The 12,203-nt window shown below is 43.1% G+C and overlaps 1 protein-coding gene across 1 annotated transcript in view; it reads right to left on the reverse strand.

Annotated features, from left to right (window-relative positions):
- Positions 1-9,203, reverse strand: part of AIDA (axin interactor, dorsalization associated) — a 26,151-nt gene extending 16,948 nt beyond the window's left edge. Inside the window, exons 1-4 of the mRNA XM_017729604.1 lie at positions 9,166-9,203; positions 8,737-8,863; positions 2,124-2,177; positions 68-122 (exon numbers count right to left, since the gene is read on the reverse strand). Coding sequence (XP_017585093.1) covers positions 68-122; positions 2,124-2,177; positions 8,737-8,863; positions 9,166-9,203 — 274 coding nt within the window. The remainder of the gene's footprint in view (positions 1-67; positions 123-2,123; positions 2,178-8,736; positions 8,864-9,165) is intronic.
- Positions 9,204-12,203: the final 3,000 nt, after the last annotated feature.

The following is a 12,203-nucleotide window of genomic DNA, read 5'->3' on the forward strand; positions in this document are numbered from 1 at the left end:
TTCCTGCTGCTGTCATGTTTTCCATTGTCATGATAAATGGCACTCAAAATACAAAGATACCACTTACTTGGTTCCAACTTCTTCAGATCCTCAAGCTTAAACTCATCCTGCGACTGGGTGGACTAGGACAGTACAAAGAAAGAGTTAGATCTTGGGATACACCTTCCTCTCACACAGAGCTACCCTCTCAGAATAAAAATGTGAGGTGCTTCCTTTGTTCCAGCACACCAAGTTACCTCAAAGCTACATCCCCCTCAAAAAAATCTACCCAACAAAAGGCAGGTTCCCAGGTGAGGCAGAGACTACGTTACTTCTCAAATATTAACAGATTTATCCAATATTCCAAGCTCTAATGCAAGATAAATATTTTTAAACCAACTAGTGGTACATTCTTACTGCACACAGGAACATTCACATTTCAAGACACGTGTCCAACATTGTGACATTGGCAGAAGTTACAGTACACAGGATGATCTTGACAAAACTCAGCCAAGAACTCACTGAAAACAGAAGAGGAATTCCCATCTTTCTTTTCTCCAGCTCTCATGATGGTTTCCTCCTCTGTCTGTAGCACATACCTGTACAGTTCTCAGTAAGCCTATCTGAGTTACTAATGCAACAGAGAAGTTCTTCATTTTTTATTCTGAGGTAGCTCACCAACAGTTTGGTAAGATTAGTTTATTCTGAGACAAGTGGCAGAGCTGGCATAAAAAGAAGTGCAAATAGGAGGACTGACACTGGGCATCCTCTTCTAGGTGGATGATCAGGTCTTACCTATTATGTCATTGCACCCTTGGCATTCCTTAAGATTGCCTATTGCTTTCAGCATTTAAGGTCCAATGAGGTTTTTTTCTTGATTTTGTCCAAGAGTGAATAGGGACCTTCTGCAAGACTGTGTAAGGATACTAAAGCAGCTATACACTTAGTGTTAGGAGAGTGGGAAAAGGTGACCACACTCACTAACTGCTTTAACCTCTGCTAAGAAACCATAACCAAACTGCAGCAAGTAAACCCCACCCCAAAGTGAAGTGGGCAAGAGGTTCTTGTACCCTCTCAAAAGGTTATAAAATCCTTGAGTTACTGCTGGGGAATCAATAGCAAGGAAGGCTGTTCTTGCACAACATCATCTCTCCAGCTTGGCAGGTTATGACACGGCTGCAGCTTCTGCTGCTGCTCCCAGATGTGACCTGACCCACAAAGCTGTTCCATAGTGGAACACGCAGGTCCTTGTCAAAGTCACAGTGACTCCAAGCAAGCACCACACTCTTCAAACACCCCAGGTTAGATCAAAATAGAATGACAGGTAGAGGTAACCAAATAATTCCTCAAATTCTTCACAGCCTCAAGACCGGTCAGCCCCCACCTCATCAGTCCAGCATGCTGTATCCCAGCCTCTCGGGCAAATGAAGGCAGCACCTTGTCCAGCAACACAAAGTATTTGGGAGTGCTGCTAAGAGTAACTTGATGCAAAATTTGCCTGTCATCACTCTTTCTTGGCAAAGAGGTAATCCAGTAACCCAAGCTTTGATTCATCCCTTCCCTATCCATGGTCTTTTGGAAACTTCTCTCGCTCACTTGTTGTTTTGGGGATAAGCTTATGCTGAGAAAAAAAGATATTCACTCCTATGACATCTACTTGCAGTTCAGAAAAAAGTCCAAAGAGTAGTTTACCAATTATTGTTTTCCCACATTTTCCGAGAGCACTGCCAGTTTTCATGACTGCTAAAAAGTAATTTGTATTCTACATACACATTCTTCTTTGTGGTGTATTATGATTTGTGAAGCAGCTGAGTAAGTGCAAGGTCATTCTGGGGATCTTTTTACCCTTGCACACAAGTTAGGAAGAGAAACAAAACAGTTCTGAAGGATGAAAATGAGACAAAGAACCAAAGACACAAAATGTGCAGTTAAATTCCTGTACAAGCCCTAACAGCTGCTCATGTAAGCACTTGCAGTTTTTTTTAAGGCAGCCACCTGGGCCGTTACAACAACAACCTGGAAACACCAAGCGTTCACTCTGTTTTCAGAAGTTTGGGTATTTCTGAAGACAGTAAATGAGTTTTAAAAAGCTCTACAGTTACCTGCTGCTAAAGTATGAAGTCAGATAGGAAAAAGAGCTATACCTGTAAAGCTGCACTCCTCAGTTCCAAGCATGTTGCAATTTTAGCTATGGTTTTCTGAAAGGGAAAAAAAAAATTAGTACTGAAACTGTATTGTCCAGATTGACACTTTTAAAGAACGTAAACATAAACAGTTGCTTTTTCTTGCGAAGATTTCAGGTCTATTGTTCAATACCAGACCATTCATCAGAAGCTTTTTTTATACACAAGCAGGATTTGCTGAAAGCACAATAGATGAAAGACATCTGCCACTTAACTCCCCTCCCACAGCCCAACAACACAGATGGGGGTCATTCACTCAGCAGAAACTGTAATAATGCCTATCACATCATAAACTGTTTATAAACTCAACTGCTCTCAGGTGATAGGGGAATGAAAAAAAATAAATCCAAGCCAAGCAGTGTATTACCTTGTGAGAACCTGAGTGGTTTGTGCTGATTTGCCCTTTTAGGAGCCAGGCCTACAGTTCCTCTACCAGGCTCCCAACATCAGCAGACCAAGTCCACCCACATCAGACATTACAGCAGCCCAGTATCTCAGCCCTGAAAAAACACAGCCCACTTCTGTGGGTTTTGGTGGGAGAGGAAGTCTAAAGGTGGATTATTTTTCTAACTTTCTATTTTTGTGATTTTAAGAGATTTAAACTCTGAGTGAATCATGGAATATATTCCTGAATTCAAACTTGTCAGCAATCTAAAATATCTGTGAGCAGAACTGTGACGTAATTTTTCATTTTAATTTAAAAATGTAGAAGAGAGGGAAGGCCTTCAGAATAGCCCATTGCAAGCACTCTTGCTTTGAAGACAGTTTTAAGCTTTTATATCTCACAAAATAAGATGCTCCAAAAAGCATCAAATGCTCACATTTGTTTCTGTTACTACCAGGTGAAATGAGGAGTTAGGACTTCTGTAAGCGACATCAAGAGGACACAACTGCCCAGCGTATTTTGCCTGACCATCACAAGTTTGCTCATTGACTAAAACCTTTTTGTGAAGAAAAACTCAGACAATCTGCAGAAATAAGGGCCAGATATAAACTCAAAATACTCTGTGGAACATTTATAAGGCAAGAAAACCAGCAACAATGAAGCTACAAAGAAAAGCAGTTTATTTTCAAATTAAGTTTCCCCCCAGAAGGAAGATTAAAGTTGAAATATGCACCTGTAACTCATTCTCTCCTTTTAAATCAGGCAGTATAAAAACAGCTCCTCCACAAGCAGGATGCAAGGGGAGGAAAAGATTTCCTAGAGCACAACCCTAGCATCAAAGAACTTCAAGAGTATGGGCACCTGGCAAGCTATGCAGTGTATGTCAAATCCAAAAGGAGGGTTACATTTTTTGGACCCCAAGAGGTTGGGAACAGCAGATAAAAACTAGGCATGCTTTCCCAGGTACCTCCCCCCATCACCTGCTCTGGCTCTCCTGCAAAGGGGTGTCACAAATCCTTCTCAATCAGCTCCTAGACCACCAGCAGTTTCAACAGGCTGGTCTAAAAGCTAAGTGACTGCAGTTTCAGTTCAGGTTAGGCCACTCTGAAAGTTGAAAGAGTTCAGGAGCTGAATCATAAGTAGATCACACATCAATACCTCAAGGGCAGAGCCAACAGCTGGAGCACGCAAAAGCCTCAGGTATCTGAGCAGATTTTCACCTGCTACCACAGGCTCATCAAAGCTTTTGAAGCCATTTCTCCCCATCTGGCATCTCCTCTCCCCTTAACATTCTGTTTCAACATGGCACTAGGCCAGACTTTACATCCTCAATTTTTATTACTGTCCATTGTATGGAGGCCTTTCAGGAACTTTAGTTCTTCTGAGCACCTTCCCAGAAAGCAGCGAGTGATGCCTATTAACACAGGACACATTGTTCAGTCAACAAACTCCCTCCTCCCCAAAATAAATTCTGCTACATAACAGAGACCCATGACTGGATCTCCAGCATAGCTTGAAAAAAGACAGGTATTTTGAAATAGAAAAGAGCATGTAGAGTCCTGAGTTCACTCTGAGACTTTCAGACCCACACTGCACACATGGGTGTTGTGGATTTATTGACATGTACTGCCAGGCTGGGTGAGAGGGCGCCAGGTAGTACTGCAGAAGCAGATTCTCAGTGCCTAGAATGAGAACACACTACATCCATCTAATCAGCTGCAGTACAACAAAAGGAATTCCTTTTTATATTTGAGAACATCTGGAAAAATATATTTGGAAAGGTAGATTCTTAAAGGGGAAGGTGTGAAAGAATGGGTAAAAGAAAAGAATCCAGAGCTTTCCTAGAGAAGGGAGGGGAATCTCTCAGGTTTGACTACAGCTCCAGCATTTGCAAAAGTCCAGCTGTTCCAGTGGTTTGGGTGTTGACTGCTAAGAAAAGAGCATGCCCATTCAGTGTGAGATCAAAACTCCTCCATTTGCACAACAGAAAGAGGGCTATGGGTTTGCAGGGTACCAGCACACAGTCTCCATGCCCCACCATAGAACCAGAACACGTAAACAGATTTTCACCTGGCTCTGGCCCTCCTGGCCTCTCATTAAGCCCACAGCATAAATAAGATCTCAGAAGCACTGCTCAGCCCCTATCTCATTTGTCAATTCACCAGTAAGTTCAACAACTCCACTATTCCCTATCCTGCAGATTCATGACTGTGTGTTCTGAAAAGTGCCCGAACTAGGAACCTCCTAACAGAACAAACAGCAATACAAAATGTGTGTCCTCTGGCTGCTGGGGGCTGAAGGGCAATAATGGCTCTAGAAACAGATTAATTGAAGAGAGTTAGGGAGTCTTAAAATAGTAAAGAATGGGTTTTATATGGAATCTATTGAAATATGGCAAGCTCCCAGCAGGCATTATTCATAACTATTTTTTTAAGGGACCACACCCAACCCAAAAGTTAAAAATGCAGCTAAACACTGCTATCATTTTCAGCTGCAACTATCCCATGCAAAGGCTCCTTTTTGCAGCAGGGAAAACATTCTGTATCTCATTAGAAAGACTGAAGCCATAATTAACTTTGCTAGTTTAAAATAGTTAAGATTCAGTTTTATGTAAACTCATGATTAGAACGGGGAAAAGTCAGTTGATCTCGCAGTCAAGGTCTCTTCAGAGCCGTTGTGTGAGTAATGACTGCGTTAACTGTAATGCAGGCAAAGATGTTTGCACAAACACAGAGCCAGAGCAGAGCTTGGCTTTAACCAGAGTTTAGGCTGTTAGAAGACCAGTAGTTTAATGAATCATGCTAAGACTGTTCAACAGTGCTCGTATTTCAGCAAGTTATCATTGCTTCAAAAGCAGGATTTTCTAACACTGACGAGAATTCAGCCTAGTACAAAAACAGTTACACGAGAAGCAACAACTGTGGTTGGAAGAGGGCTTTAAAGGTCACATTTATTGCACAGAGAACTGGGTGAGAGTAACTGTAGCTGGAGGCAAGCTGACAGCCATGGCCAAACCTAACTGGAACAATTCCTATCACAAAACACAGTGGCTGATCATGAATGAAGATGGGATTTTAAGAGAATGGAGGTAAAACAATGAACAGCAGCATTCAAAATGTTAAGGCTGAGGTAAATTCACCAGTAGCTGTAGGTATTCCACACATGCTGCTTCTAGGTGATGAAACTTGCACAGCCTCTTTACAGCTGCTGAAGGGAGACTAAACACAATGATTTGCTGTTTACAGGATCTGCAGAGAAATTCTTCAATAAAATTCACAATCACTAATGAAGATTCCAGCACTGTCAATTACCCAAGTCAAGACAGAGCCTTCCCTAAGGACTAAAACTCCAGAATTACATCCAGCAATAGTTATGACAACCCATCAGAATTTGAAAATACAGGAATGAACAACAAAATCTGGAGTCTGATCTATCAAGGCAAGTAGCATACAGTGCTTCAAAACTGACTCTTTAGGAGCAAAAAGGGAAGATATGACTATTTCAAAGCCTGAACTCTTACCATAAACAATACATGTATTAGAAGATAAATGATAACTGGCTCACAGTACGACTAGGACAGAAACTGGTGGTATCTGTCAAGTGTTCTTAGATTAACAGATTGTACGATTACACTAGCAAGTAACACACCATCAATTTTGGTGTGGCCATATCTGCACTGTAACACCACATGTGATACATGAAATAAACCCAGATGTGGTAAAAGTTCATACAGAGTGATAGGGATGAGGATTTGAACCTACTCTTGTCCTTTTTCCCTGCAGCTGTAAAGCAAGTAGCTTCCCTTTAGCACAGAGGAGTCACTGTTGAAATCCACCTTCCCCACAAAGTAAGTAAAGTAAGAAACAACGACAGCCTCACAACAATACTCAGCAGTATGTATGGTCCTTTGGAAAACAGCTGACTGGAAATCTACAAAAAAACTGGAATGATGTTAGATCAAGCAACTGGAAATCATAATTAGCTTCATGGCCTTTCAATCTATGAAATTCTGCTTGTAGCCTTGGGCAGTGACAACAGATAAGCAAACCCTGAAGGTTACAGACTCTTCTACAGTAAAAACAAAAAAAAGAAAAAAAAAAATAGGTGGCTCTTATGCAACATACGGAGGAAAGAGCACGCTGGTGAATGCACTGGCAGGAGAACAGTTGAGCAAAAGTTACTGACTTGTAGCTGATTTTTGGAAGGGCAGCAGGAAAGAAGATACATTTCTATTTAATCAAACTGCTTGCAAACCCAGCATACACTAAGCCCTCCAACCACATGCCATGTGAATGATATTAGTGATGATAGTAATTAGTCATAATCACTAGATGATATACTGGCTGAGCTCCTGCAGAAATAGGGAAGACCAGCACAGCAAGGAGCTTTACATCAGAGATTTTGCTATACAGAGTTTTAACTGTTTTTTTCTAAGCAACAGCAAGACTCTAGTCACAAATCTTTTTGTGACTAGCATTCCTCATGGTAGAGGAGATAAAGTGTTCTTTCAACAAAATGTTGGGGAATTGGTTTGTGCATGTAGCTAATGAAACAGGCACTGCTATTTGACAACCAGACTCAAAGATTCAGTGCATCAGCCACTTAATGATTTGCAAAAACCAGCAAGTGATAAAAATGCCATCCTATTTTGTAAATTATATCAGCTTTAGAAATGGGTATCACTCTGCTAGGATGTAAAACCACCACTCCTTACTTTTTTTCTTTTCAGAAGACTGTTGCCTTAAGACATGACAGCACTTGTGCATCAAACATCTGAGGTCAGTTATCTCCACTTCCTGAGCCCCCCAGGCCTTCCCTCACGGCTGACCTCATTCACTTCCACAATCTGGTCCAAGGTCCTTTTCATAAGACTCAGGGAACATCTGGAGGCAAAGCCCTGTGTGGTTCTGGTTCCCATACTCACAGGAGATGATGTCTCCAGAAGTGAGATTAACAGCTTCGCCTTCATGAAGTAACTACGGTTTCAAAAGTCTCCACAGAGGGGAAACACGCAGTAAAGATGACTCTAGCTGAGAATGATGGAGAAAGCTACCAGCAAGGGAGGGAGAGCAGAAGCATTCAAGGAATAAACAGCTGTCCAACATTAGCAAGGCTCTCAAGGCTTACAGTTCAGGAAAAGTGGACCAAATCCTTCTCCAGAATTATGGCTCTGTTTAAGGCAATCAGGAGCTCTATCATCTTCTTTGCAGAAGGTAAGCAGAACATGGAAAACCAGGTCTTTGCTTTTCTTCTTGGTACACAACAAGGAAACAGCTACAATCCTCTCTCAGAGTCTATGTAAAGGTGCATTTCTTTGTATGAGTTTCTTTACGCACAGCAAGTTCATCTTGAATTTCTATAGCCAGGACGTGTTTTCAGGACTACCATTCCTGAGCACAGATCCCATTACTCTAGCATCCTATTACCACTGGTGAGATTCTGAGCTAGCAAATATCAATTTTCAGGTAACAGCATTGCTCAAACAAATGATCTTATGACATGGCTATCTGGAAATACAAGTCTCTAGTTTGTTATTCCTAAGAAATACATGCCTTTATAGAAGACAAGGAAATTTAGTGGGGCCTCAAATCTCAAAAGATTTTATTTTGCAGTAAATGCTTGAGTGCATGAGCCCATTTAAATCCCATCACAGAACTGCAGTAGTATGTTGCTGAGACAAGAAACAGCCTTTTCAACAGAGGGGAGAGAGGGAGGAATAAAGTAATTTCAATATTTTGAAAGATTATAAACAACATTCTAAGAGGCTGCTAGGGAGTATTCTGTCAGGACCCTTCCCTGTCAGGTGTTACATGTTAAGCTTTCAACCCCCTCATACACCCTCAACGTCTGCAGTTCAAGATGTTTTGTATTCAGACCTCGCGACATAAATTGTGCTAACATTGAATAAGCAAGTTATCAACCATTACTCCAAAAAGAAAAAAAAAAAAAAAAGAAACACCCAAGTTATGAAGGACTCTGGCCAGCATGCCTGACATTCAATAGCACAGCAGAGCATCCCTCACATCTAATGACAGCAACTGTTTCAGCCACGCTGGGCTCTGTTTCTGTTTGCGTACATTGAGGGAGGAAAAAAGGTCTCATAAGGCTCTGGCCTGCGAGATAAAAAAACATAACACACATCAACATCTATGAGTCAAGTTCCTTGCCTGAGCAAACAGCAGTACTCACCTTTTGATCTTCTGTGAATTCCGAGTTGTTGTGCTGAGACTGCGCCTCTTTCTGTAGGTGCCTTGCTAATCTGGATGGGGGAAAAGAAAATTGTAGAGTGGGAACACAACACAAACACACACCCCAGCTCCAGAAAATGTGTCAGCCAAAAGGTTCACAGACTACTGCTCCAAAGAGGTTTGGGTTGGTTTTGCTGTTGTGTTTTTGGTTTGTTTTTTTCTTTTGAAACAAACTTTTCTATGGCCATGGTAGTTCCTACTTAGGAAAAAACCCCAGAAGGTGGACAAGGTGTGCAACTACATTAGGCAGGAAAGACTAATGCATCATGAACAGAGAACAGTAAGAGGGTCCTTATAGCCAACAGCCCTTCTTACAAGCACTGAGTTTTTTCCTCTCACAAACCCCTTCTTTTATAATAACAAACCATACCCCTGTGAAGACCCACTGTGGTGCGATCCCACACGCATTTCCCAGGGAGAGGCTGAGGCAAGTGAGATGCCGGGGGCTCTGGTGAGGGCACCCTATGCCATGGCACCCGCTCTCCCAGCACACTGGAAGCCAGGCACAGGGCAGCTTGGCCCAGGCTGTCGGGTGGATCCGCTCACATTTGTGCCTGTCAGCATCACAGGCAGAGCACAAACCCCACCCCTTGTCATCACCAAGGCAGGAGTACCAAGGGGTTTGGAAAGTAACAGTAAGCAAACAGCTCGAGAAAGCGAAAGGAAGCTGGAGGGAAGCTATGGGAAGAGTTACAGTTTCCGTCCCAGGAGGAAGGAGAACATTAAACAAGCAAAACCTCTGGGCAATTGTTGCCAATCCCTGTAAATAATTTTTTTTACAAGCAGAGGCAGAGGGAGGACAGGGGTTGTTGAGGGGAAACCCAGGGACATCACAATAGGCTTCCTCCTGGAAGCTCACAAGTTTCCACTGTGAAAGGGACTCTGCTTTTCTCTACCACTGCTGTGGACATTGGCTCAGCTTTAGGAGGAGTTTAAAATATATACATCAAGGTACATACAGCAGAACAGATTGTTGTCAAAGCCTGTGGCAGAAACAAAAATCAGAACTCAATTTCCTTGCTTTTCCTCAAAATAAGCTCTCTCAAAAAATGTCCATACTGATTGAGGCCACTGTAGCTTTTCACTCTCACCAGGGAAAACACAAACTGGATGAGGTAATTGCACAACCCAGTGGCGTGGTCCCCCTTCAAAAATGGAGAAGGACTGGGTCTGAGAAAAGACAAAAAGCACAACATGCTCGAACCCAAAAGTACACTCCTTGCCTACTGCCCTATGATGCACAGGACACAGAGAAAGGGCATTTAAAAGTAATGATTTAAGAAAACATATCACCATAGCAGCAATATGCCACCCACAACAGGCAGCATCACAGCTTTAACATGTCTGCAAGCATCACTAACACAACCCTCTTTCCATTTGTCACTAACACAAAAAAAATCCACCCTAATCCAAATAAATGCATCTGGCATTCCCCTTGAAGCTCATTCAAAGTTGGATGAGACCAAGTTCCACAGATGGGGACATTTAACAGGGAAGCCACTGCTGACAGCTCGAAGGGTTCCTGCATGAATAAGCACCTGAATCATCGAGTGCCAGTCTTTGTACCAAGCTTCTTGTACTTCCAGGAGTAACATGAAGACCTGAGCAGATGGACACAAGAGGTACATAATTGTGTTTTACAACACCAGCCATCAGGACTTAGCTTGGATTTGGGAAGAAGCTTTCTCAGCATCAGCAAGTTCAGTGTAAGCAGCTTCTCTCCAAGATGCTTGTGTGGATCAGCACAGACAGTGCTGGTGTTCACAGCACCTGGTCAAGAGCAGCACCACACCTGTGCATCCCATCTCAGGGTGCCTCTGAGAAGGCAACAGAATAAACCTATCCTGCAATGTCTCTCCAGAACTACAGCTTGGTATCTTGCCCTGTGCTGCTTGTTTGCAGCTTCTACCCTACCGCTTGTTATTATTATTAATTTACCTGCTAAAGATACAAACAACAAGATATACACACAGAAAAGGTTTTGCTCCTCCCTAGGAAATATCTTCCTGTAATCCCTTGATCTTCTCTCTCCTTTCTACGCAGTCCTCAGACTACAGAGTTCATCTACTGACAACTATTCAGTAGCAACTCACTGATAAGAGCAGCTTAGAATGTTGCTTCCACCTGAGAGGAGCTTTCTTACAAAGACACCACACTGCTCCCAGGTCAGAACAGAGCCAGGGTGTGGAGATCACCTCAGCTCTTGTCTGACACAAGCAGAGGAGGGAGGAAGGCAACAGAAATTGCATTTCAATTCTCAAACTGGCCTGTCTGCAAACATTTAGTGACCTCACTTCTCAATGAAGAGAGCTCAGAAGGAGAGCCCAAAGACTGTTCATTCCAAAGAAACATCGTTACATGAAACTCACTGCTGAGACCGGTAAGACAATTTAAAGCATTAGGATTCTACTGGACTCCTTGTAGACATCCGCATAAGGGCCGTTAGTAAAAATATCTTCTTTCACTTCTTGATGATTCTTTTTTTCTGCCGAGATACAGATCTGGAAGAGAACTTCTTTTCATCTCTGTGCCAAGGTTTGTAGAGTAACAGCTTGCCCTACTCTAAAGGCCATCAGCAAACTGCAAATCACTGAACTTGCATCATCCTGCCTGGTGAGTGAATGAACTTATGAGAGATTACAGCCTCTCCTGACCACACGGTACGTGGCCAGCAGACCAGTTACTCTGAATGACAACCGAACTGGCAGCCAGTGTGATTACAGCCCAACTTGACCAGCCCTGAACAGCGCTAAAAGATCCCTCAGGGAGCATCTCTTCAGCTGACTTTCTGTTGGGGAACAAGTGCAAACCCTCCTGACGACTTCCAGAAAATTTACCACAAGAAGCCTAGCCTGAAAGACTCCAATCACAAAGAAATGGCTTTCATCATCAGGGCAAATGGAGTAGTAGGAGAGAACATCTGACTAAAGGTACCAGGTCTGTTTCTAAGGAGTCCATCATCAGTGCCCTACAGCCGATACTCCTCTACTGCCAAAGGATTCATGGATGGTGCAGTCCCTCCCAGTGCCAGCCAACCTGACTGGGGCTGCCAGATTCCCCACTCTCCCGCCCTGGTACCATCAGGGACAAAACACACAAGTGTGTGATGGACCCCTTTTCATTCTGATAGGTTGCTTGGGGGCTTTTCTGGTTGAGGCCGATGCTTAGGCAGCCCATTTGCCAGGTCCCCCCGTTCCCACAAGCGTGGTGCCAGGGCAATAGGGTAATGGGATGGGGGTAGCCCGGTTCAGTGGCGCCTGCGGGGCTCCACCAAGCAATCCCGGCAGCCCACGCTCACAAAATCACAAGCTGGTTTGGGTATGAAGGGACATTAAAGATCACCTTGTTCCATCCACTGCCATGGGCAGGGACACCTTCCACCAGACCAGGTTGCTCCAAGCTCCACGC

Source organism: Corvus brachyrhynchos, unplaced genomic scaffold, assembly GCF_000691975.1.
Source record: "Corvus brachyrhynchos isolate BGI_N302 unplaced genomic scaffold, ASM69197v1 scaffold101, whole genome shotgun sequence".
NCBI classification, from domain to species: Eukaryota; Metazoa; Chordata; class Aves; order Passeriformes; family Corvidae; genus Corvus; species Corvus brachyrhynchos.